This window comes from Procambarus clarkii, chromosome 31 (genome assembly GCF_040958095.1).
Source record: "Procambarus clarkii isolate CNS0578487 chromosome 31, FALCON_Pclarkii_2.0, whole genome shotgun sequence".
NCBI lineage: Eukaryota > Metazoa > Arthropoda > Malacostraca > Decapoda > Cambaridae > Procambarus > Procambarus clarkii.
In genome coordinates this window covers 31,850,192-31,877,899 of record NC_091180.1, presented here as the reverse complement: position 1 = coordinate 31,877,899, position 27,708 = coordinate 31,850,192, and the positions used below count along the sequence as shown (strand labels likewise).

At 53.6% G+C, this 27,708-nt stretch overlaps 1 protein-coding gene across 1 annotated transcript in view; it reads left to right on the top strand.

The window, feature by feature from the left end:
• LOC123758953 (LIM domain only protein 3) overlaps positions 1 to 27,708 on the top strand; it is a 56,926-nt gene that overhangs the window by 25,465 nt on the left and 3,753 nt on the right. The window contains exons 2-5 of the mRNA XM_045743719.2: positions 11,269 to 11,351; positions 15,652 to 15,789; positions 16,696 to 16,821; positions 26,088 to 26,229. Of these exons, the coding sequence (XP_045599675.1) occupies positions 11,269 to 11,351; positions 15,652 to 15,789; positions 16,696 to 16,821; positions 26,088 to 26,229 (489 nt within the window). The remainder of the gene's footprint in view (positions 1 to 11,268; positions 11,352 to 15,651; positions 15,790 to 16,695; positions 16,822 to 26,087; positions 26,230 to 27,708) is intronic.

Below are 27,708 nucleotides of genomic sequence, written 5' to 3'. Positions count from 1 at the left end.
ACGGCCAGACACCACCAGGCACGGCCAGACACCACCAGGCACGGCCAGACACCACCAGACACGGCCAGACACCGCCAGGTACGGCCAGACACGGCCAGACACCGCCAAGCACGGCCAGGCACGGCCAGACACCACCAGGGACGGCTAGACACCACCAGACACGGCCAGACACCGCCAGGTACGGCCAGACACGGCCAGACACCACCAGGCACGGCCAGATACCACCAGATACCGCCATGCACGGTTGGACACGGCCAGACACGGCCAGACTCCGCCATGCACAGCCAGACACGGCCAGACACCACCAGGCACGGCCAGACACCACCAGATACCGCCAGGAACGGCCAGACACCACCAGGCACGGCCAGACACCGCCAGGCACGGCCAAACACCGCCAGGCACGGCCAGACACCGCCAGGCACCACCAGGCACGGCCAGACACCACCAGGCACGGCAAGACACCACTAGGCACGGCCAGACACCACCAGGCACGGCCAGACACCACTATGCACGGCCAGACACCACCGAGCACGGCCAGACATCACCATGCACGGCCAGACACCACCAGGCACGGCCAGACACCACCAAGCACGGCCAGACACCAGCATGCACGGCCAGACACCAGCATGCACGGCCAGACACCTCCAGGTACGGCCACACACCGCAATGCACGGCCAGGCACCGCTATGCACGGCCAGGCACGGCCAGACACCACCAGGCATGGCCAGACACCGCCAGTCACGGCCAGACACCAGCATGCACGGCCAGACACCACCAGCCACGGCCAGACACCACCAGGCACGGCCAGACACCACCAGGCACGGCCAGACAGCACCAGGCACGGCCAGACACCACCAGGCACGGCCAGACACCACCAGCCACGGCCAGACACCACCAGGCACGGCCAGACACCACCAGGCACAACCAGACAACACCAGGCACGGCCAGACACCACCAGGCACGGCCACACTACGCCATGCACGGCCAGACACCACCAGCCACGGCCAGACACCACCAGGCACGGCCAGACACCACCAGGGACGGCTAGACACCACCGGACACGGCCAGACACCGCCAGGCACGGCCAGACACCGCCAGGCACGGCCAGACACCGCCAGGCACGGCCAGACACCGCCAGGCACGGCCAAGCACCACCAGGGACGTCTAGACACCATCAGACACGACCAGACACCGCCAGGCACGGCCAGACACCGCCAGGCACGGCCAGACACCGCCAAGCACGCCCAGACCCCGTCAAGCACGGCACGACACGGCCGGGCACAGCCAGACACCACTATGCACGGCCAGACACGACCGGGCACGGCCAAATACTGCCAGGCACGGCCGGACATCACCATGCACGGGCAGACACGACCGGGCACAGCCAGATACGGCCAGCACGGTCAGATACCGCCAGGCACGGCCATACTCCGCTAAGCACGGCCAGACACCACCAGGCACGGCCAGACTCCGCTAAGCACGGCCAGACACCGCTAAGCACGGCTGCAGATACCGCCATGCACGGCCAGACACGGCCAGACACCACCAGGCACGGCCAGATACCACCAGGTACGGACAGACACAACCAGGCACGGCCAGACACCGCCAGGCACGGCCAGACACCGCCAGGCATGACCAGACACCATCAGCCACGGCTAAACAACACCAGGCACGGCCAGTCACCACCAGGCACGGTCAGACACCGCTAGGCACGGCCAGGCACGACCAGACTTCGTCCGCCACGGCCAGACACCGCCAGGCACGGCCAGACATGGCCAGACACGGCCAGGCACGACCAGACTTCGTCCGCCACGGCCAGACACCGCCAGGCAGGCCAGACATGGCCAGGCACGGCCGGACACCGTAAGGCACGGCGAAACACCGCCAGGCACGGCCAGACACCGCCAGGCACGGTCAGACACCACCATGCACGGCCAGACACCACCAGGCACGGCCAGACACAACCAGGCACGGCCAGACACCGCCAGGCACGGCCAGACACCGCCAGGCACGGCCAGACACCGCCAGGCACGACCAGACACCGCTAGGCACGGCTAGACACGGCCAGACTTCGTCAGCCACGGCCAGGCACGGCCAGGCACCGCCAGGCACGGCCGGACACCGTAAGGCACAGCGAAACACCGCCAGGCACGACCAGACATCGCCTGGCACGGCCAGACATCGCCTGGCACGGCCAGACACCGCCAAGCACGGCAGACACCGCAAGGCACGGACAGACTCCGCAAGGCACGGCCAGACACCGCCAGGCACGGCCAAACAACGCCAGGCACGGCCAGACACCGCTAAGCACGGCTGCAGACACCGCCATGCACGGCCAGACACCACCAGGCACGGCCAGATACCACCAGGTACGGACAGACACCGCCAGGCACGGCCAGCCACCGCCAGACACCACCAGGCACGGCAAGACACCACCAAGCACGGCCAGACACCACCAGGCACGGCCAAAGACCACTATGCACGGCCAGACACCACCGAGTACGGCCAGACATCACCATGCACGGCCAGACACCACCAGGAACGGCCAGACACCACCAGGCACGGCCAGACACCGCCAGTCACGGCCATACACCACCAGGCACGGCCAGACACCACCATGCACGGCCAGACACCTCCAGGTACGGCCACACACCGCAATGCACGGCCAGGCACCGCTATGCACGGCCAGGCACGGCCAGACACCACCAGGCACGACCAGACACCACCAGGCACGGCCAGACACCGCCAGATACCGCCATGCACGGCCAGACACCACCAAGCACTGCCAGACACCACCAGATACCGCCATGCACGGCCAGACACAGCCAGACTCCGCCATGCACAGCCAGACACGGCCAGACACCACCAGGCACGGCCAGACACCACCAGGCACGGCCAGACACCACCAGATACCGCCAGGCACGGCCAGACACCACCAAGCACGGCCAGACACCACCAGGCATGGCCAGGCACGGCCAGACACCACCAGGGACGGCCAGACACCGCCAGGCACGGCCAGACACCACCAGGGACGGCCAGACACCACCAGACACGGCCAGACTCCGCCAGGCACGGCCAGACACCTCCAGCTATCAGCAGGCACGGCCCGACACCACCAGGCACGGCCAGACACCGCCAGGCACGGCCAAACACCGCCAGGCACGGCCAGACACCGCCAGGCACCACCAGGCACGGCCAGACCACCAGGCACGGCTAGACACCACCAGGCACGGCCAGACACCACTATGCACGGCCAGACACCACCGAGCACGGCCAGACATCACCATGCACGGCCAGACACCACCAGTCACGGCCAGACACCACCAGTCACGGCCAGACACCACCAGTCACGGCCAGACACCACCAGTCACGGCCAGACACCACCAGTCACGGCCAGACACCACCAGTCACGGCCAGACACCACCAAGCACGGCCAGACACCGCCAGGCACGACCAGACACCGCTAGGCACGGCCAGACACGGCCAGACTTCGTCAGCCACGGCCTGGCACGGCCAGGCACCGCCAGGCACGGCCGGATACCGTAAGGCACGGCGAAACACCGCCAGGCACGACCAGACAACGCCTGGCACGGCCAGACACCGTCAAGCACGGCCAGACACCGCAAGGCACGGACAGACTCCGCAAGGCACGGACAGACTCCGCAAGGCACGGCCAGACACCGCTAGGCACGGCCAATCAACGCCAGGCATGGCCAGACACCGCTAAGCACGGCTGCAGACACCGCCATGCACGGCCAGACACCACCAGGCACGGCCAGATACCACCAGGTACGGACAGACACCGCCAGGCACCACCAGGCACGGCCAGACACCGCCAGGCACGGTCAGACACCACCATGCACGGCCAGACACCACCAGGCACGGCCAGACACAACCAGGCACGGCCAGACACCGCCAGGCACGGCCAGACACCGCCAGGCACGGCCAGACACCGCCAGGCACGACCAGACACCGCTAGGCACGGCTAGACACGGCCAGACTTCGTCAGCCACGGCCAGGCACGGCCAGGCACCGCCAGGCACGGCCGGACACCGTAAGGCACAGCGAAACACCGCCAGGCACGACCAGACATCGCCTGGCACGGCCAGACATCGCCTGGCACGGCCAGACACCGCCAAGCACGGCAGACACCGCAAGGCACGGACAGACTCCGCAAGGCACGGCCAGACACCGCCAGGCACGGCCAAACAACGCCAGGCACGGCCAGACACCGCTAAGCACGGCTGCAGACACCGCCATGCACGGCCAGACACCACCAGGCACGGCCAGATACCACCAGGTACGGACAGACACCGCCAGGCACGGCCAGCCACCGCCAGACACCACCAGGCACGGCAAGACACCACCAAGCACGGCCAGACACCACCAGGCACGGCCAAAGACCACTATGCACGGCCAGACACCACCTAGTACGGCCAGACATCACCATGCACGGCCAGACACCACCAGGAACGGCCAGACACCACCAGGCACGGCCAGACACCGCCAGTCACGGCCAGACACCACCAGGCACGGCCAGACACCACCATGCACGGCCAGACACCTCCAGGTACGGCCACACACCGCAATGCACGGCCAGGCACCGCTATGCACGGCCAGGCACGGCCAGACACCACCAGGCACGACCAGACACCACCAGGCACGGCCAGACACCGCCAGATACCGCCATGCACGGCCAGACACCACCAAGCACGGCCAGACACCACCAGATACCGCCATGCACGGCCAGACACAGCCAGACTCCGCCATGCACAGCCAGACACGGCCAGACACCACCAGGCACGGCCAGACACCACCAGGCACGGCCAGACACCACCAGATACCGCCAGGCACGGCCAGACACCACCAAGCACGGCCAGACACCACCAGGCATGGCCAGGCACGGCCAGACACCACCAGGGACGGCCAGACACCGCCAGGCACGGCCAGACACCACCAGGGACGGCCAGACACCACCAGACACGGCCAGACTCCGCCAGGCACGGCCAGACACCTCCAGCTATCAGCAGGCACGGCCCGACACCACCAGGCACGGCCAGACACCGCCAGGCACGGCCAAACACCGCCAGGCACGGCCAGACACCGCCAGGCACCACCAGGCACGGCCAGACCACCAGGCACGGCTAGACACCACCAGGCACGGCCAGACACCACTATGCACGGCCAGACACCACCGAGCACGGCCAGACACCACCATGCACGGCCAGACACCACCAGTCACGGCCAGACACCACCAGTCACGGCCAGACACCACCAGTCACGGCCAGACACCACCAGTCACGGCCAGACACCACCAGTCACGGCCAGACACCACCAGTCACGGCCAGACACCACCAAGCACGGCCAGACACCGCCAGGCACGACCAGACACCGCTAGGCACGGCCAGACACGGCCAGACTTCGTCAGCCACGGCCTGGCACGGCCAGGCACCGCCAGGCACGGCCGGATACCGTAAGGCACGGCGAAACACCGCCAGGCACGACCAGACAACGCCTGGCACGGCCAGACACCGTCAAGCACGGCCAGACACCGCAAGGCACGGACAGACTCCGCAAGGCACGGCCAGACACCGCTAGGCACGGCCAATCAACGCCAGGCATGGCCAGACACCGCTAAGCACGGCTGCAGACACCGCCATGCACGGCCAGACACCACCAGGCACGGCCAGATACCACCAGGTACGGACAGACACCGCCAGGCACCACCAGGCACGGCCAGACACCACCAGGCACGGCCAAACACCACTATGCACGGCCAGACACCACCGAGCACGGCCAGACATCACCATGCACGGCCAGACACCACCAGGCACGGCCAGACACCGCCAGTCACGGCCAGACACCACCAGGCACGGCCGGACACCACCATGCACGGCCAGGCACCGCTATGCACGGCCAGACACCACCAGGCACGACCAGAGACCACCAGGCACGGCCAGACACCACCAGGCACGGCCAGACACCTCCAGGTACGGCCACACACCGCAATGCACGGCCAGGCATCGCTATGCACGGCCAGGCACGGCCAGACACCACCAGGCACAACCAGACAGCACCAGGCACGGCCAGACACCACCAGGCACGGAAAGACACGGCCAGACTACGCCATGCACGGCCAGACACCACCATCCACGGCCAGACACCGCCAGGCACGGCCAGACACCACCAGGCACGGCCAGACACCACTAGGCACGGCCAGACACGGCCAGACTACGCCATGCACGGCCAGACACCACCAGCCACGGCCAGACACCGCCAGGCACGGCCAGACACAACCAGGCACGGCCAGACACCACCAGCCACGGCCAGACACAACCAGGCACGGCCAGACACCGCCAGGCACGGCCAGACACCACCAGCCACGGCCAGACACCACCAGGCACGGCCAGACACCGCCAGGCACGGCCAGACACCACCAGGCACGGCCAGACACCGCCAGGCACGGCCAGACACCGCCAGGCACGGCCAGACACCGCCAGGCACGGCCAGACACCACCAAGCACGGCCAGACACCACCAAGCACGGCAAGACACGGCTGGGCACAGCCAGACACCACTATGCACGGCCAGACACGACCGGGCACGGCCAGATACTGCCAGGCACGGCCGGACATCACCATGCACGGCCAGACACGACCGGGCACAGCCAGATACGGCCAGCACGGCCAGATACCGCCAGGCACGGCCAGACACCGCCAGGCACGGCCAGACTCCGCTAAGCACGGCCAGACATCGCCAGGCACGGCCGGACATCGGCAGGCACGGCCAAACACCGCCAGGCACGGCCAGACACCGTCAGGCACGGCCAGACACCGCTAAGCTCGGCTGCAGACACCGCCATGCACGGCCATACACCACCAGGCACGGCCAGATACCACCAGGTACGGACAGACACCGCCATTCACGTCCAGACACCATCAGCCACGGCCAGACACCGCCAGGCACGGCCAGACATGGCCAGGCACGGCCGGACACCGTAAGGCACGGCGAAACACCGCCAGACACGGTTAGGCACCACCATGCACGGCCAGACACCACCAGGTACGGCCTGACACCAGCAGGCACGACCAGACACCGCTAGGCACGGCCAGACTTCGTCAGCCACGGCCAGGCACGGCGAAACACCGCCAGGCACGACCAGACATCGCCTGGCACGGCCAGACACCGCCAAGCACGGCCATGCTCGGCCAGACACCGCAAGGCACGGACAGGCTCCGCAAGGCCCGGCCAGACACCGCCAGGCACGGCCAAACAACGCCAGGCACGGCCAGACACCGCTAAGCACGGCTGCAGACACCGCCATGCACGGCCAGACACCACCAGGCACGGCCAGATACCACCAGGTACGGACAGACACCGCCAGGCACGGCCAGCCACCGCCATACACGGCGACACCACCAGGCACGGCTAGGCACCACCAGGCACGGCTAAACACCACCAGGCACGGTTAGATACCGCTAGGCACGGCCAGGCACGACCAGTCACCACCAGGCACGGTCAGATACCGCTAGGCACGGCCAGGCACGACCAGACTTCGTCAGCCACGGCCAGACACCGTAAGGCACGGCGAAACACCGCCAGGCACGGCCAGACACCACCATGCACGGCCAGACACCACCATGCTCGGCCAGACACCGCCATGCACGGCCAGACTCAGCAAGGCACGGCCAGATACCACCAGGCACGGCCAGACACCACCATGCACGGCCAGACATCGCCAGGCACGGCCAGACACAACCAGGCACGGCTAGAGACCGCCAGATACCAATAGGCACGGCCTGACACCACCAGGCACGGCCAGACATCACCAGGCACGTCCAGACACCACCAGGCACGGCCAGACACCACCAGGCACGGCCTGACACCACCAGGCACGGCCAGACATCACCAGGCACGTCCAGACACCACCAGGCACGGCCAGACACCACCAGGCACGGCCTGACACCACCAGGCACGGCCAGACATCACCAGGCACGTCCAGATACCACCAGGCACGGCCAGACACCACCAGGCACGGCCAGACACCACCAGGCACGGCCAGACACCACCAGGCACGGCCAGACACCACCAGGCACGGCCAGACACCACCAGGCACGGCCAGACACCACCAGGCACGCCCAGACACCACCAGGCACGGCCAGACACCACAAGGCACGGCCAGACACCACCAGGCACGCCCAGACACCACCAGGCACGGCCAGACACCACCAGGCACGGCCAGACACCACCAGGCACGCCCAGACACCACCAGGCACGGCCAGACACCACAAGGCACGGCCAGACACCTATAATATTCACATATATGTTCTTGAACCTGGAGAACACATTGGGAGTGTGGCCATTATATCAGGTATACACTCGGTACGGCGCGGTATAGCCCGTCCTGCTTACAAGGCCACATATTACTTATATATGTACAGCCTTGATCGTATCAATTACTCTGGCGCCATTTATATCAACCTACATATGTAGTAGCCTACATATACGTCAATTTATTCGTAATATTAAATAAAAAAATGGTATTTTATGAAATATTAACGAATACAAGTATATGTTACAGTGTTGTATCTAGTTAAACGTAGAGTTGTGTTCAACGGCTTTAATACAGCCTCGTTACAGCAGAAAAATTGGGGGTTTAAATATTCTAAATTACTATTTCTGTATATTAGAATTTTCTATATAGGCGGAGAGTAGGTTATAGGCGGTTATATATGAACTGTAAGCTGTAGCACCTCTCTATTATATATATATATATATATATAGAGAGAGAGAGAGAGAGAGAGAGAGAGAGAGAGAGAGAGAGAGAGAGAGAGAGAGAGAGAGAGAGAGAGAGAGAGAGAGAGAGAGAGAGAGAGGTAGTTTAAATAGAGGACTTTCCCGCCGAAATACTGTTTGAAAAACAGTTCAAACGTTCAAAATAGAGGCAGTTTAAACAAGACTTTCCCGCCGAGGTACTGTTCGAAAAGCAGTTCAAACGTTCAAATAAAGGCAGTTTAAAATAAGACTTTCCCGCCGAAGTACAGTTCGAAAAGCAGTTCAAACGTTCAAATAAAGGCAGTTTAAACAGGACTTTCCCGCCGAAATAGTTCGAAAAGCAGTTCAAACGTTCAAAATATAGGCAGTTTAAACAGAGGACTCTTCCGCCGAAATACTGTTCGAAAAGCAGTTCAAACGTTCAAATAGAGGCAGTTAAAATGGTCGTTAATGACCGTGTCCTTAGGCTAGGCTAGTCCACCCGCCGGGCGACGATCCCAAACCCGTATTCGTCAATTTTTAACGGCACTGCGAATTCAAATTTAGTATTTTCTCAAAATATATCTTAATAGTATTACATACTGAAATGTGATGAAGAGTTAGACGGAACTTAGGTTATGTGGTTAAGTTTCTGTTGGTAGTTTTTGGTATGTGGAACTCGTCGTCAAGTCAGGGTCGTTAGAGGGGGCGGTCGTTAGGTCTTCAGACGCATTAACTAATTTTAATATACAATTATTATATATTATTATATATAATGAAAGTCTGGTCAGGCGCTGGGTAGTGAGGTGATGGTATTGATCGTAAATCTATAATTGATTTACTCTACAATGAATTCAAGAATTAGAGAACAATATCCATTTGCACAAGAACGTTCTAATATCATCATAACCCGTAATTGGTATTATGTTCAATACATGAAAAATACAATCCACATAACAGTAAATGTCAGCGATATTCATAGATACATTACAAAAGGCAGGAGTCATAACAGATAATTTAAATGAATCTAAATTTTAGTAAGAGAAATATATCTCTGAAAATTAAAAAAAAAAATCAATGATACACATAATTTTAAATCAAAAAAATATAACACGATGATTTCAGAACATATGTTCTTAAGGGCATATATGTTATATTTAGTAGCCTAGTAGTTTTTATTTTTATTATTTTCTGTAGAATTTAAGAAACTCACACCATTCGTCTCACATAATACTCTGAGGCCACGGGAAAATCTTTCACATTCTTAAGAGCTTTAGAAGTTTGTGTGTAAAGTCTGGTGGGAATTTAGCCACATAGATCATTTGAGAAATATGACCAGGCGCCAGTAGCCTATGGAGGTTTAATTGGGTAATATTGAACCTACACAACCCTTTACCCGGATTTACAAAGTAGTTACGCAAGTACTTACGAACCTGGGGCCAGATTCACGAAGCAGTTACGCAAACACCTACGAAACTGGAGGCCAGATTCACGAAGCCGTTACGAAAGCACTTACGAACGTGTACATCTTTCCTCAATCTTTGACGGCTTTGGTTACATTTATTGAACAGTTTACAAGCATGAAAACTTGCCAATCAACTGTTGTTATTGTTATAAACAGCCTCCTGGTGCTTCGGAGCTCATTAACTGTTTAATAATTGTAAACAAAGACGCCAAAGATTGAGAAAAGATGGACAGGTTCGTAAGTGCTTGCGTAACTGCTTCGTGAATCTAGCCCCTTGGTGTGTAGGGTTCTGACGTTGTTTAAGATAATGACAGATTGTTTAAGATAGTGACAGTGTGTCAGATCGTTTAGAAAACTTTTTCTGGCGCCATTAAGAGCAGGTAATAGCACACACAAAACCCAACAAAGGTCGTTTTACACAATGATTTACATTGTGTAAACGTTTACACAAAAACTCTGAGATAACGTGATATATAATTAAGTCAAACAGAGCAAGAGAATCGCATCAGCTGCGTCAGAGAAGTAGAGATGAGCGGGAATACCTTTTAGGATTCAACAGCAAGTCCCATTTGGTTTAGGTTCATATGGATAGGCTTCTTTATGCTAAGTTAGGTTAGGATTGTTAACGCTAATCCAGGGGGGGGGGGGGTAGAAATAGCCTAAGCTACTTTATCCCTTTGAGATGTATTTTTTCTTGTCTCAATAAACATACTTGAACTTGTTAACGCTAAGTTAGGCTAGGATTGTTTAGCCTAAGTTAAGCTAGGTGCGGAGAATAATGCAAAGCGGTGTTCAAAAGATGAGAAATCAGGAAATATTTCCAGAAATTCTATTGACATCAATTCTCAGGTTCAAAGAGCAAGGTTTATCAGCTCTTTGAACTTAGGTAAATGAACTAAATTTTCATTTTTCAACTGTGTATGGTATATACACTTAGAGGTATATACTTGGTGTATATATCCTGCCATATATCTCTTTCTTTGCATGTGTTATTGATGTTGTTTATATGTAGACACATAGAGCTGAGAGTGTTCTATCTTGGTGTTCCAGATGACGATGAAGCCAGCGCCGGAGACCGAACGCAACACCAGCCCCCAAGACTGTGCCGGGTGTGGGAAGCGCATCAATGACAGGTGTGTGGTGGTGGTGGTGTGTGGTGGTGGTGGTGTGTGGTGGTGGTGGTGGTTGTGGGGGTGGTGGGGGTGCTGGTGGTGTTGGTAGTGGTGGTGGTGCTGGTGGTGTTGCTGGTGAGTGTTGGTGGTGGTGGTGGTGTGTGGTGTTGGTGGTGGTGGTGTTGGTGGTGTTAGTGGTGGTGGGGGTGCTGGTGGTGTTGGTGGTGTGTGTTGGGTGTGGTGGTGTGTTGGTGTTAGTGGTGGTGCTGGTGGTGGTGTGTTGGTGTTAGTGGTGGTGGTGGTGGTGGTGTTGGTGGTGGTGGTGTTGGTGGTGGTGGTGTGTGGTGGTGGTGGTGGTTGTGGGGGTGGTGGGGGTGCTGGTGGTGTTGGTAGTGGTGGTGGTGCTGGTGGTGTTGCTGTTGAGTGTTGGTGGTGGTGGTGGTGTGTGGTGGTGGTGTTGGTGGTGTTAGTGGTGGTGGGGGTGCTGGTGGTGTTGGTGGTGTGTGTTGGGTGTGGTGGTGTGTGGTGTGTTGGTGTTAGTGGTGGTGCTGGTGGTGGTGTGTGGTGTTGGTGGTGGTGGTGTTGGTGGTGTTAGTGGTGGTGGGGGTGCTGGTGGTGTTGGTGGTGTGTGTTGGGTGTGGTGGTGTGTGGTGTGTTGGTGTTAGTGGTGGTGCTGGTGGTGGTGTGTGGTGTTGGTGGTGGTGGTGTTGGTGGTGGTGGTGTTGGTGGTGTTAGTGGTGGTGGGGGTGCTGGTGGTGGTGTGTGTTGGGTGTGGTGGTGTGTGGTGTGTTGGTGTTAGTGGTGGTGCTGGTGGTGATGCTGGTGGTGTTGGTGGTGTGTGGTGTTGGTGGTGGTGGGGGGTGCTGGTGGTGTTGGTGGTGTGTGGTGTTGGTGGTGGTGGTGTTGGTGGTGGTGGTGTTGGTGGTGTTAGTGGTGGTGGGGGTGCTGGTGGTGGTGTGTGTTGGGTGTGGTGGTGTGTGGTGTGTTGGTGTTAGTGGTGGTGCTGGTGGTGATGCTGGTGGTGTTGGTGGTGTGTGGTGTTGGTGGTGGTGGGGGGTGCTGGTGGTGTTGGTGGTGTGTGGTGTTGGTGGTGGTGGTGTTAGTGGTGGTGGGGGTGCTGGTGGTGGTGGTGGTGGTGGTGGTGTAAATGGTGGTGGTGGTGGTGGTAATGATGATGATGATAATGATGGTGATAGTGGTGGTGATGGTGTTGGTGGTAGTGATGGTGTTGGTGTTGGTGGTAATGTTGGTGCTGGAGGTGGTGGTGTTGGTGTAGATGGTGGTGTTGGTGTAGATGGTGGTGGTGGTGGTGGTGTAGATGGTTGTGTAGATGGTGGTGGTGATGGTGGTGTGGGGGTGGTGGTGGTGTGGGGGTGGTGGTGGTGTAGATGGTGATGGTGGTGGTGTAGATGGTGGTGGTGGTGGTGATGGTGGTGTGGGGGTGGTGGTGGTGTAGATGGTGATGGTGGTGGTGGTTCTGGTGGTGGTGTAGATGGTGGTAGTGGTGTAGATGGTGGTAGTGGTGTAGATGGTGGTGTTGGTGGTGGTGGTGGTGATGGTGGTAGTGGTGTAGATGGTGGTGGTGGTGTTGGTGGTGGTGGTGGTGTTGATGGTGGTGGTGTTGGTGGTGGTGTAGATGATGGTGGCGGTGTTGGTTGTGGTGGTGGTGTTGGTGGTAATGGTGGTGGTGCAGATGGTGGTGTTGATGGTTGTGGTGGTGGTGTTGGTGGTGGTATTGGTGGTGGTGGTGGTGGTGGTGGTGGAGGTGTTGTTGGTGGTGTAGATGATGGTGGCGGTGTTGGTTGTGGTGGTGGTGTTGGTGGTAATGGTGGTGGTGCAGATGGTGGTGTTGATGGTTGTGGTGGTGGTGTTGGTGGTGGTATTGGTGGTGGTGGTGGTGGTGGTGGAGGTGTTGTTGGTGGTGTAGATGGTGGTGTTGGTGGTGGAGGTGTTGGTGGTGGTGTAGATGGTGGTGGTGTTGGTGGTGATGATTGTGGTGTAGATGGTGTTGGTGATGGTGGTGGTGTTGGTGTTGGTTGTGGTGGTGGTGTAGATGGTGGTGGTGTTGATGTTGGTGGTGGTGGTGTTGGTGGTGGTGTTGGTGGTGGTGTTGATGGTGGTGGTGTTGGTGTTGGTGGTGGTGTAGATGGTAGTGGTGGTGGTGTTGGTGGTGGTGTAGATGGTGGTGGTGGTGTTGGTGTAGATGGTGGTGGTGGTGTTGATGGTGGTGTAGATGGTGGTGGTGGTGTAGATGGTGGTGATGGTGTTGGTGGTGGTGTAGATGGTGGTGGTGGTGGTGGTGGTGGTGTAGATGGTCGTGGTGTTGATGTTGGTGGTGGTGGTGTTGGTGGTGGTGTTGGTGTAGATGGTGGTGGTGGTGTTGGTGTAGATGGTGGTGGTGTTGATGGTGGTGGTGGTGTTGGTGGTGTAGATGGTGGTGGTGGTGTAGATGGTGGTGGTGTTGATGGTGTTGGTGGTGGTGGTGGTGTTGATGGCGGTGGTGTTGGTGGTGGTGGTGGTGTTGGTGGTGGTGGTGTTGATGATGGTATAGATGGTGGTGGTGGTGGTGTTGGTGGTGGTGTAGATGATGTTGTTGGTGGTGTAGATGGTGGTGTTGGTGTAGATGGTGGTGGTGGTGGTGTAGATGGTGGTGGTGGTGGTGGTGTTGGTGTAGATGGTGGTGGTGTTGATGTTGGTGGTGGTGTTGGTGGTGGTGGTGTAGATGGTGATGGTGGTGGTGGTGTAGATGGTGGTGGTGTTGATGGTGGTGGTGTTGGTGGTAGTGTAGATGGTGGTGGTGGTGTTGGTGTAGATGGTGGTGGTGTTGATGTTGGTGGTGGTGGTGTTGGTGTAGATGGTGGTGGTGTTGGTGGTGGTGGTGTTGGTGTAGATGGTGGTGGTGTTGGTGGTGGTGGTGTTGGTGTTCGTGGTGTAGATGGTGATGGTGGTGTTGGTGTAGATGGTGGTGGTGTTGATGGTGGTGGTGTTCGTGGTGGTGGTGGTGGTGTAGATGGTGGTGGTGTTGATGGTGGTGGTGGTGTTGGTGAAGATGGTGGTGGTGTTGATGGTGGTGTTGGTGGTGGTGGAGATGGTGGTGGTGTTGGTGGTGGTGGTGTTGGTGTAGATGGTGGTGGTGTTGATGGTGGTGGTGTTGGTGGTGGTGGTGTTGGTGTAGATGGTGGTGGTGTTGGTGGTGGTGGTGTTGGTGTTCGTGGTGTAGATGGTGATGGTGGTGTTGGTGTAGATGGTGGTGGTGTTGATGGTGGTGGTGTTGGTGGTGGTGTAGATGGTGGTGGTGGTGGTGGTGTAGATGGTGGTGGTGGTGTTGGTGTAGATGGTGGTGGTGTTGATGGTGGTGTTGATGGTGGTGGTGATGGTGGTGGTGTAGATGGTGGTGGTGGTGTTGGTGTAGATGGTGGTGGTGTTGATGGTGGTGGTGGTGTTGGTGTAGATGGTGGTGGTGTTGATGGTGGTGGTGGTGGTGTTGGTGGTGGTGTTGGTGGTGGTGGTGTAGATGGTGGTGGTGGTGTTGGTGTAGATGGTGGTGGTGGTGGTGTTTGTGGTGGTGGTGTAGATGGTGGTGTAGATGGTGGTGGTAGTGGTGTTGATGGTGGTGGTGTTGATGGTGGTGGTGTTGATGGTGTTGGTGGTGGTGGTGTAGATGGTGGTGGTGGTCTTGGTGTAGATGGTGGTGGTGGTGGTGTTTGTGGTGGTGGTGGTGTTTGTGGTGGTGGTGGTGTTTGTGGTGGTGGTGTAGATGGTGGTGTAGATGGTGGTGGTAGTGGTGTTGATGGTGGTGGTGTTGATGGTGGTGGTGTTGATGGTGGTGGTGTTTGATGGTGGTGTTGATGGTGGTGGTGTTGGTGCTGGTGTAGATGGTGGTGGTGGTGTAGATGGTGGTAGTGTTGGTGGTGGTGGTGTTTGTGGTGGTGGTGTAGATGGTGGTGTAGATGGTGGTGGTAGTGGTGTTGATGGTGGTGGTGGTGTAGATGGTGATGGTGGTGGTGTACATGGTGGTGGTGGTGGTGTAGATGGTGATGGTGGTGTAGATGGTGGTGGTGGTATAGATGTAGATGGTGATATAGCTCATGGTGCTAGCAGCATAGATTCTGGTGGTATAAAAGATGGTGTAGATAAGTAATAGTGTAGATAGATAACAATACACATCTCCAAGTAGTGAACCCCCAAGAAAGAACACACACGTTAAAAGTGCCATTAAAACGCACACACACACACTCACACACCTGTATCCCCCCCACCCCTCTACACCTGTCCACCCGCGGTGTCCCCCAGGTGTGTCTCACACCCCCTCTCCCTCCAGGTATCTGCTGAAGGCCCTCGAGATGCACTGGCACGAAGATTGTCTCAAGTGCGGATGCTGCGACTGCCGGCTGGGGGAAGTGGGGTCCACTCTATTTACTAAGGGTAATCTTATCCTCTGTCGCAGGGACTATCTCAGGTATGTCTAGTCTAACCACGTGGTTAGGTGGTTAACAACCTAACCACCTAACTGGTTAGGTTAACTACCTAACCATCTAACTGGTCAGGTAACTAACCAGTTTGGTGGTTAGGTTGTTTACTAACCAGTAATGTGGTTAAGTGGTTAACTGGCCAGTTAGGTGGTTAGGTAGTTAACTAACGAGTCAGATAGTTAGGTAGTCAACTAACCAGTCAGGTGGTCAGGTATTTAACTAACCAGTCAGATAGTTAGGTAGTTAACTAACCAGTCAGATAGTTAGGTAGTTAACTAACCAGTCAGATAGTTAGGTAGTTAACTAACCAGTCAGATAGTTAGGTAGTTAACTAACCAGTCAGATAGTTAGGTAGTTAACTAACCAGTCAGATGGTTAGGTAGTTAACTAACCAGTCAGATAGGTAGTCAACTAACCAGTCAGATGGTCAGATAGTTAGCTAAACAGTCAGATGATCAGGTAGTTAACTAACCAGTCAGATAGTTAATTAACTAACCAGTCAGATAGTTAGGTAGTTAACTAACCAGTCAGATAGTTAGGTAGTTAACTAACCAGTCAGGTTGTTAGGTAGTTAACTAACCAGTCAGGTGGTTAGTCAGTTAACCAACTAGTCAGATGGTCAAATAACCAGCTAGTCAGTGAGACAATTATCCAACCAGCCGTGTAGTTCTATAATTAGCCAACCAGTCACGTGATCATTTATTTAACCAGCCAATCAGAGAACAAGCAGACCTGGTAGTTAGGCAAGAAGCCGATCAAGTAGGCAACAGTACAGTGAGGCAGACAGTTAGAAGCCAGTCAGGCAATTTGACAAGCCAGTTAGATAGTTAAGCTGACTTGTTGTCAAAGTACTGACCTGTAGTGACCAGTGTTGACCTGTATTTACCCTGCAGGCTGTTCGGAACAACTGGGTATTGCTCAGCCTGCTCAAAGGTCATTCCGGCCTTCGAGATGGTGATGAGGGCTCGTAACAATGTCTACCACCTCGAGTGCTTCGCCTGCCAGCAGTGTAACCACAGGTGAGCCTCTCTACACACACACACACACACACACACACACACACACACACACACACACACACACACACAGCTCAATAGGCTCAGGAACCTGTACACCAGTTGATTGACAGTTGAGAGGCGGGACCAGAGAGCCAGAGCTCAACCCCCGCAAGCACAAATAGATGAGTACACACACACACACACACACACACACACACACACAGATACATGTAAGATATACAGAGAGATATACACACCAGACTATAACAATAGGAACTATATCCTTGCTGAATAAGTATAATCATACACACATTGATATACACGCACAATGGCAAGATGAGATTAGTATATTTTGATCCACATACACGGTGTTCATACAAGCACTACTCTAACCAATATTATATATACATTTTCTTGTTTCAAATATACATATAGGGGGGGGGGGTTATCACCTCTGGTTGTGTTTGTAGGGACCCTTAGCCTCGAAGAAGAGAATATATAGCATCTGGGAGAGCCTTGATTGGTCTCCTACATATACTCACATATTGCCTTCTCCTACCACCCCTTATATATTGTAATTATACTTCCCACTTGGGAAGTCCCTCCTTCACTTGGGAAGTCCCTCCTCCACTTGGGAAGTCCCTCCTCCACTTGGGAAGTCCCTCCTCCACTTGGGAAGTCCCTCCTCCACTTGGGAAGTACCTATTCCACTTGGGAAGTACCTATTCCACTTGGGAAGTCCCTCCTCCACTTGGGAAGTCCCTCCTCCACTTGGTAAGTCCCTCCTCCACTTGGTAAGTCCCTCCTCCACTTGGTAAGTCCCTCCTCCACTTGGGATGTCCCTCCTCCACTTGGGAAGTCCCTCCTCCACTTGGGAAGTCCCTCCTCCACTTGGGAAGTCCCTCCTCCACTTGGGAAGTCCCTCCTCCACTTGGGAAGTCCCTCCTCCACTTGGGAAGTCCCTCCTCCACTTGGGAAGTCCATCCTCCACTTGGGAAGTTCCTCCTCCTTTTGGGAAGTCCCTCCTCCACTTGGGAAGTATCTCCTCCACTTGGAAAGTCCCTCCTCCACTTGGGAAGTCCCTCCTCCACTTGGGAAGTTCCTCCTCCTTTTGGGAAGTCCCTCCTCCACTTGGGAAGTATCTCCTCCACTTGGAAAGTCTCTCCTCCACTTGGGAAGTATCTCCTCCACTTGGAAAGTCCCTCCTCCACTTGGGAAGTCCCTCCTCCACTTGGGAAGTCCCTCCTCCACTTGGAAAGTCCCTCCTCCACTTGGGAAGTATCTCCTCCACTTGGGAAGTCCCTCCTCCACTTGGGAAGTCCCTCCTCCACTTGGGAAGTTCCTCCTCCTTTTGGGAAGTCCCTCCTCCACTTGGGAAGTCCCTCCTCCACTTGGGAAGTCCCTCCTCCACTTGGGAAGTTCCTCCTCCTTTTGGGAAGTCACTCCTCCACTTGGGAAGTATCTCCTCCACTTGGGAAGTCCCTCCTCCACTTGGTAAGTCCCTCCTCCACTTGGTAAGTCCCTCCTCCACTTGGTAAGTCCCTCCTCCACTTGGGAAGTCCCTCCTCCACTTGGGAAGTCCCTCCTCCACTTGGGAAGTCCCTCCTCCACTTGGGAAGTCCCTCCTCCACTTGGGAAGTTCCTCCTCCTTTTGGGAAGTCCCTCCTCCACTTGGGAAGTATCTCCTCCACTTGGAAAGTCCCTCCTCCACTTGGGAAGTCCCTCCTCCACTTGGGAAGTTCCTCCTCCTTTTGGGAAGTCCCTCCTCCACTTGGGAAGTATCTCCTCCACTTGGAAAGTCTCTCCTCCACTTGGGAAGTATCTCCTCCACTTGGAAAGTCCCTCCTCCACTTGGGAAGTCCCTCCTCCACTTGGGAAGTCCCTCCTCCACTTGGAAAGTCCCTCCTCCACTTGGGAAGTATCTCCCCCACTTGGGAAGTCCCTCCTCCACTTGGGAAGTCCCTCCTCCACTTGGGAAGTTCCTCCTCCTTTTGGGAAGTCCCTCCTCCACTTGGGAAGTCCCTCCTCCACTTGGGAAGTCCCTCCTCCACTTGGGAAGTTCCTCCTCCTTTTGGGAAGTCACTCCTCCACTTGGGAAGTATCTCCTCCACTTGGGAAGTCCCTCCTCCACTTGGGAAGTCCCTCCACCACTTGGGAAGTATCTCCTCCACTTGGGAAGTCCCTCCTCCACTTGGGAAGTCACTCCTCCACTTGGGAAGTATCTCCTCCACTTGGGAAGTCCCTCCACCACTTGGGAAGTATCTCCTACACTTGGGAAGTCCCTCCTCCACTTGGGAAGTCACTCCTCCACTTGGGAAGTATCTCCTCCACTTGGGAAGTCCCTCCACCACTTGGGAAGTACCTCCTCCACTTGGGAAGTCCCTCCTCCACTTGGGAAGTCCCTCCTCCACTTGGGAAGTCCCTCCTCCACTTGGGAAGTCCCTCCTCCACTTGGGAAGTCCCTCCTCCACTTGGGAAGTCCCTCCTCCACTTGGGAAGTCCCTCCTCCACTTGGGAAGTCCCTCCTCCACTTGGGAAGTCCCACCTCCACTTGGGAAGTCCCTCCTCCACTTGGGAAGTCCCTCCTCCACTTGGGAAGTCCCTCCTCCACTTGGGAAGTCCCTCCTCTACTTGGGAAGTCCCTCCTCCACTTGGGAAGTCCCTCCACCACTTGGGAAGTCTCTCCTCCACTTGGGAAGTCCCTCCACTTGGGAAGTCCCTCCTCCACTTGGGAAGTCCCTCCTCCACTTGGGAAGTCCCTCCTCCACTTGGGAAGTCCCTCCTCCACTTGGGAAGTCCCTCCTCCACTTGGGAAGTCCCTCCTCCACTTGGGAAGTCCCTCCTCCACTTGGGAAGTCCCTCCACCACTTGGGAAGTCTCTCCTCCACTTGGGAAGTCCCTCCTCCACTTGGGAAGTCCCTCCTCCACTTGGGAAGTCCCTCCTCCACTTGGGAAGTCCCTCCTCCACTTGGGAAGTCCCTCCACCACTTGGGAAGTCCCTTCTCCACTTGGGAAGTCCCTTCTCCACTTGGGAAGTCCCTCCTCCACTTGGGAAGTCCCTCCTCCACTTGGGAAGTCCCTCCTCCACTTGGGAAGTCCCTCCTCCACTTGGGAAGTCCCTTCTCCACTTGGGAAGTCCCTCCACCACTTGGGAAGTCCCTCCACCACTTGGGAAGTCCCTCCTCCACTTGGGAAGTCCCTCCTCCACTTGGGAAGTCTCTCCTCCACTTGGGAAGTCCCTTCTCCACTTGGGAAGTCCCTCCACCACTTGGGAAGTCCCTTCTCCACTTGGGAAGTCCCTCCACCACTTGGGAAGTCCCTCCTCCACTTGGGAAGTCCCTCCTCCACTTGGGAAGTCCCTCCTCCACTTGGGAAGTCCCTCCTCCACTTGGGAAGTCCCTCCTCCACTTGGGAAGTCCCTCCTCCACTTGGGAAGTCCCTTCTCCACTTGGGAAGTCTCTCCTCCACTTGGGAAGTCCCTTCTCCACTTGGGAAGTCCCTCCTCCACTTGGGAAGTCCCTCCTCCACTTGGGAAGTCCCTCCTCCACTTGGGAAGTCCCTCCTCCACTTGGGAAGTCCCTCCTCCACTTGGGAAGTCCCTCCTCCACTTGGGAAGTCCCTCCTCCACTTGGGAAGTCCCTCCTCCACTTGGGAAGTCCCTCCTAAACTCAACTCTCGCTAATTAAGTAAAATATTCCACTTCCCTTCACAAACTTCTCTTTCTCTCCAATTAATCTGCGCAAGACGGGTAACTACCGCACTTAGTTTAATTACCGATGGTGTTTAGTTTAATTAGCCCAGAACCTAACTTGAGGGGTGTCGTTACGGTGGTGTACGAAAGGCCACTACATGGGCCCCCCCCCCATCACGGGGTCCTTCACCCCTCCCCCCATCACCACCAGCCAATCACCCAGCTGCCTGTGTATGTGTGGGTGGGAAGGGGCTATGTAACTCCCTGGGTGAGGTCCCATATGTGTAGGTCTCACCCCCTTGTGTGTGTGTCCTCCCCGACCCTCCTCCCTCCCTGGTTCCCTCACGCGTGGCTGAATCAGGAAATTCAAGATTATATCGTATGAGGTTCACCTAGGCGGGGGTCTCAGGAGCTAGAGCTCGCTGCCTCTGTGGTCACTGTTAAGTACACACAATCACTGACAGCTCTGTCTAGACTAACAGAAAGACAGATAAGACACATAGACAGGGAGATACATAAAGATATAAACGAACAAATGGACAGACAATTGAGAGTCTGAGACAGACATACAGGTAAACATACATACATACATACATACATACATACATACATACATACATACATACATACATACATACATATATACATACATACAGACAGACGCGTGCCGGGAACCAGGGCCCGGCCGGCAGTTTGTTACATAGGGGGATCGAACTTTTTTTTAAGCCATTGAGAAGCTGTGATCTCAACCCCCAGAGGACGGGTGAGAGAGAGGAGGGGGGGAGTGGAGGGGTTTAGGGGGAGGAGATGGAGGTATACTAGAGGAGAGGGGGGAGGGAGAGATAGAAGGGAGAGGAGGAAGAAGGAGATTCACAAAGCAATTACGCAAGCACTTACGAACCTGAGGCCAGATTCACGAAGTAGTTACGCAAGCACTTACGAACCTGTCCATCTTTTCTCAATCTTTGGCGGCTTTGTTTACAATTATTAAACAGTTAATGAGCTCCGAAGCACCAGGAGGCTGTTTATAACAATAACAACAGTTGATTGGCCAGTTTTCATGCTTGTAAACTGTTTAATAAATGTAACCAAAGCCGTCAAAGATTAAGGAAAAATGTACAAGTTCGTAAGTGCTTGCGTAACTGCTTCGTGAATCATGGAAGCGGCTCTGCAAAAAAAAAAAAAAAAAGTGTGCCGTACTGTTCCGTTTTGTTTTGGGTCCTCTGGTAGGTTAGGATAAGGGCAATTTAAATTAGCCATTTTCTTGACGTTGGGAAACCGTATAGGAGGACGGGCCTGACAGCTGAGTGGACAGCGCCTTGGATTCGTAGTCCTGAGGTTCCGGGACCGATCCCCGATGGAGGCGGAAACAAATGGGCAGTGTTTCTTTCACCCTGATGCCCCCTGTTACCTACCTAGCAGTAAATAGGTACCTGGGAATTAGACAGCTGCTACGGGCTGCTTCCTGTGGAATGTGTAACAAAAAGGAGGCCTGGTCGAGGACCGGGCCGCGGAGACGCTAAGCCCCGAAATCATCTCAAGATAACCTCAAGATAACGGAGTGAGCTATTAGAAGCGGAAGGTTCAAGCCTCCGTCGCTGTACAGACATACACAATCGATATATCGATTCACAGCATATTTCTGGCCTGAGTATAACAGAGAATCTTCCTCCCCAACCCCTGTGGAATCCCCCTGTGGAATCCCCCTGTGGAATAAATTTTAGCAAGCGTCACTTACTCGCCCTTTTAGGCAAGTCACCGTCAAAGAAAATTACAGAGAACCACAAGACGTCGGTATTTTAGAAAACGGGGCGTGGCAGCGTGGGGGTCGGCGGCCCCCAACGCCCACCGGAATTACTATGCAAAGGCCCCCTAATTTTTGCGTGTTAACTTCGATGGTGCATTTCTTTCAGTTAAGCCCTAAAACCCTGGGTATTAGGGCTCGCTTGATTAGGCTCCGTGTTGGGTTTTAGGGTAATGAGTTCCGAGATATTTATAAAAGTTAGTGCTGTAGCAGCCGATTTGATGGCCTATTGATGGGCGGGGCAGCGCCCCCTGGGGAGCGGTCGCCCGGTCCACGGCTTGTTCTTCAAGACAAGACGAGTCTTCCTGAGAGTTAGTTATCATCTTGGCTCTTTGGTTATTGTATTATATGGCCACCGGTGATTGTATAATTTATTATTTACGTTTTGTTGATGTGGGATTGTATGTACAGGTTTTTTGTATTGATTATTTTATCTTTTTTTTGTCCTTTCTCTCTCTCCTTTCCTCTTTCTCTCTCTCTCTCTCTCTCTCTCTCTCTCTCTCTCTGTCTCTCTCTCTCTCTCTCTCTCTCTCTCTCTCTCTCTCTCTCTCTCTCTCTCTCTCTCTCTCTCTCTCTGACACGTGTAGTCCATTGAAGGTCGTAACGACTAAGCCTAGAGACGCTGGCAGTTCAGCTCTCATGCTAATGATGGAGTGAATTAGTGGTTGGGGTTTACGCTCGTCGTTATGCCTAAGTGTCACTGGGGGAGGGGGTGAGCCCCAGGCCTGGAGGGGGGGGGGGGAAGCCAACGCCTCACTCCCACAGTTTGTGACCCAGGAGCTCGAGTTCAACCAAGCTCTAAGATTCTAAGACGTCTAACATTCCTGCGCCATGACTCTCTCTCTCTCTCTCTCTCTCTCTCTCTCTCCAGCGTGGGGATACGAGGTCCACCCCCACCTCAGGTCGGCGACAGACACACACACACACACACCACCACCACGGAACCGCTAGATCTCCCAGCTCAAACTGTTTTCTCACCTCTCAGGTTTACGAGTGTAAGGCAAACATGATATAAAACCGAACAGCAGCATGTGATATAATGTCTATTCCTGCCGGCAGGTCGCGGAAGGAACACGCCCTTCCCCACCTCCGTGTTTCTCCTCCCCCCTCCCTCGCTCTAAGCCTCAACACACCCACAAATCCCCGTAGGGGTCCTGTACCAAACGCTCGTATTTCTTCGAGGAGATTTGGCAAATGCGCGCTGGCTCGCGCCTTTCTCCAGCCTTTCGCGCGCGTATTTTGAATGCTGGGCGGCTCGCGCGCTGCCAGACGTGGTGCGCTGCCAGACGTGGTGCGCTGCCTCTTGGATTTTCTAATTTATTTCTGTTCTTCTTTCTCTCTTGTCTCTCCCAGACAGTTGGTTCTGTCCAGGGACGCGTGTACGTCAGTGCGTCCGTCACCAAGCAAGAGAATACTGGATTCTGTTTACAGTCTAATATTACTGAATTGGGTTCATGATGATGAAGAAATCTGTATTCTGGGGAATAAACCCCATTTTTGGGGGAATAAACCCCATACTGTGGATAAATTTCTAGAGTACCAAAAGGCCATTGACACAGTTAACTGCCACCCCCAAGAACCTCCCAAGCAGGCGGGAGTAGCTAGCAAAGCAATAACAGAGAGTATCTACCAGACAGGAAACAGAGTTACAGCATGAGAGGGCGAGAACAGACACACTCACAGTGCTACACACACAAAGGTCGCTCCTATGGCCCATTCTATTCTTCATCAACGCCAATTAACAACACAAGGAGGCTTGGTCGAGAGACCGGGCCGCAGGGACGCTGAGCCCCGAAATCATCGCAAGGTAAGGTAACAAGGATATATAAAGCTCTCGACCACAAGAATAGCATTTTCAAAGACTTAGTTTGCACATAAACTTTATGTGCAAACTAAGTCTTTGAAAATGTAATAAGCATTACGAAACGCGTTCAGGCGTCAGACCAGAAATAAAGAATGAATTTTGGAGAATTAATTTATCAATTACCCTCGACAGTGAAGAAGAACGCAGGAAATATTGAGAAGATTCGTGTTAGACTTATTAATCTTACCCTTTCGGTCATATTCAACAACATATGTTTACAAGAAAGACTGCTACCTTTTTTGATATATATATATATATTAGTATATATATATATATATATATATATATATACTAATATATATATATATATATATTATATATATATATATATATATATATATATATATGTGTTGTTTAATATGACCGAAAAAGTAAGATTAATAATTCTAACACGAATTTTCAAAATATTTCTTATGTTTCTTTTTACTGTCGATGGTAATTGAGAAACCAATTCTCCAAAATTCATTTTTATTTCTAGTCTGACGCGACGCCTGAACGCGTTTCGTAATTACCTATTACATTTTCAAAGACTTTAGTTTACACACACAACTGTAACCTGTAAACACTCCGTTTGCTTCCTTATTTATACTCGCATTTGGGTGAGGTGATATGGTACAACAATTTTGGATGAAGCGAACAAACTTATGACAAACACAAGACAGAACACGGAACAATGGGTATTAATTGGATATATGAGAGCATAAGAATGAAAGTAACTGCAAGTGGCCTATTGGCCCATACTTCCTCTTGAAGCTTCTATATTGGTACGGAGTCTTGAAGTGGGTTCCACTTCAAGACACACACACACACACACACACACACACACACACACACACACACACACACACACACACACACACACACACACATAGCCAGGATCTTCAGGAGACATGCCAAAGAATACTTCAGGTATGTATCGAAGATGGAAGATTACAGGAAGATGTTTGCTGAGGTAAGTGTACTGTTGGTGGTGGTGGTAGAGGGGTAGAGGTGGAGGGGAAGTGGTGGAGTAGGTGGTCGTGGTGGTGGTGGTGGAGTGGGTGGTGGTGGTTGATACGATTCATCTCTTATTTCCACCCAAAGCCCATTCACACACACGTCTAACCTACGCTTAAAACACTCCAACGACCGAACGACATACTGTTATACTACTCCTACATACCTCTCTATCTTCTAACATTTATATATATATATATATATATATATATATATATATATATATATATATATATATATATATATATATATATATATATATATATATGTCGTACCTAGTAGCCAGAACGCACTTCTCAGCCAACTATGCAGGGCCCAATTTGCCTAATAAGCCAAGTTTTCATGAATTAATTGTTTTTCGACTATCTAACCTACCTAACCTAACCTAACCTAACTTTTTCGGCTACCTAACCTAACCTAACCTATAAAGATAGGTTAGGTTAGGTTAGGTAGGGTTGGTTAGGTTCGGTCATATATCTACGTTAATTTTAACTCCAATAAAAAAAAATTGACCTCATACATAATGAAATGGGTAGATTTATCATTTCATAAGAAAAAAAATTGAGAAAATATATTAATTCAGGAAAACTTGGCTTATTAGGCAAATCGGGCCTCGCATAGTAGGCCGAGAAGTGCGTTCTGGCTACTAGGTACGACATATATATATATATATATATATATATATATATATATATATATATATATATATATATATATATATATATATATATATATATATATATATATATATATATAAAGCCTCCACATGTCTCCATGTCTCCTCATGGATTGATAAATGCTTAACAACGTAAATTAAGATAACATTTGTAACCATAGACCCTATACCTTGAACCCTCACCCGCTTTCCCACCCCAAACCCACGCCCATCCCATGCCAACTAATGACCCTGGACACGTGTCTCTCCCATGCAGGTTCTGCGTGGGAGACAAGTTCTACCTGTGCGACAACAAGATCCTCTGCGAGTACGACTACGAAGAGCGGCTGGTCTTCGCCTCGATGGCCTGCACGCCCTCTTCTCTCGCTCAACTCAAGCGCCAGATCGGTGGACTCGAGGTATGTCTTCGGCGCCCGCAACCGCTGCTGAGCGGGGCGCTGCTGCTGCTGCTGCTACCGCTGCTGTAGCAGCTGTTGCAGCTGCAGGAGGAGGGGGCAACCTTTATGCCTGAACGGGGAAAGGGCAGTTTAGAGGGGTAACGAGAACGCGGAAGTCAGTGCTTCAAAGGCTCTGTTAACGGTGTCTTGAAAGGGAGAAGAATATTTTAACTCGCGTTAAGTGGAATTGTAAGATTAGGAAGAGAGTGGATCAGTGTGAGTCTACTGGAGATCTTCCAGGATCCAGGATCCAGGATCTTCCCGTAGATCTAGTGGGCGAAGCCCCTAGTTTACGCCTTTGGCGGGAAAAGTGTGTATTGGGAACTAAGTTTACATCGTTAAAATTTAAATACAGCTTTTGTTTACAATCAGGAACAGTTAAAGGCTTTAGCTTGTGGCGAGGCAAGCTCAGAATATCTCACTGCTCGCCCTCAGGAAAACTTTCTTTCAATTCCTGTTAAAATTTAAAATTAAATAGATACAAAATTTTAACTAAAACACATACTTCAGGTCTTTGAGATGTGTGTGAATACTCCCTAAAGACTCCCTTAAATGGTCGTTAAGATCGTTATCAGGAGAAACCACTAAGCCAGTATGACCAACATAGCACTTGGAAGGGATATGAAGACAATGATCTGGAACAACACGAAGGGAGGGAACCGTGCCCAACCAGTTCGACCGTCGGGGATTGAACTCGGACCTGCAAGAGGCGAAATCTCCGCTGTTCCGACATGTCTAAGTAGTTAAGCTGAACTTCTGTGTACAGGCAAAGCCTTTTAGGGCTGTGTTTTTCAACTGTCAACAGGGATAAAATTAACCAAATTTTAAATAATAAATTTAAATAGACATATACACGTCAATTGGATAAAATTATTTATTCAAAGTAAAGTATAAGGTATCTGATATCTTGGCCAGGTTAGTGTGTGTGTGTACTCACCTAATTGTGCTTGCGGGGATTGAGCTCTGGCTCTTTGGTTCCGCCTCTCAACTGTCAATCAACTGATGTACGTGTGTGTGTGTGTGTATGTGTGTGTGTATGCGTGTGTGTGTGTACTCACCTAGTTGTACTCACCTAGTTGTGTCTGCAGGATCGAGCATTGACTCTTGGATCCCGCCTTTCGACCATCGGTTGTTTACAGCAATGACTCCTGTCCCATTTCCCTATCATACCTGGTTTTAAAATTATGAATAGTATTTGCTTTCACAACCTGCATTCCATTTCCCCACTACTCTCACGCTAACAGAAAACTTCCTAACATCTCTGTGACTCATCTGAGTTTCAAGCTTCCATCCATGTCCCCTCGTTCTGTTACTATTCCGTGTGAACATTTCGTCTATGTCCACTCTGTCAATCCCTCTGAGTATCTTATACGTTCCTATCATGTCCCCCCTCTCCCTTCTTCTTTCTAGTGTCGTAAGGCACAGTTCCCTCAGGCGCTC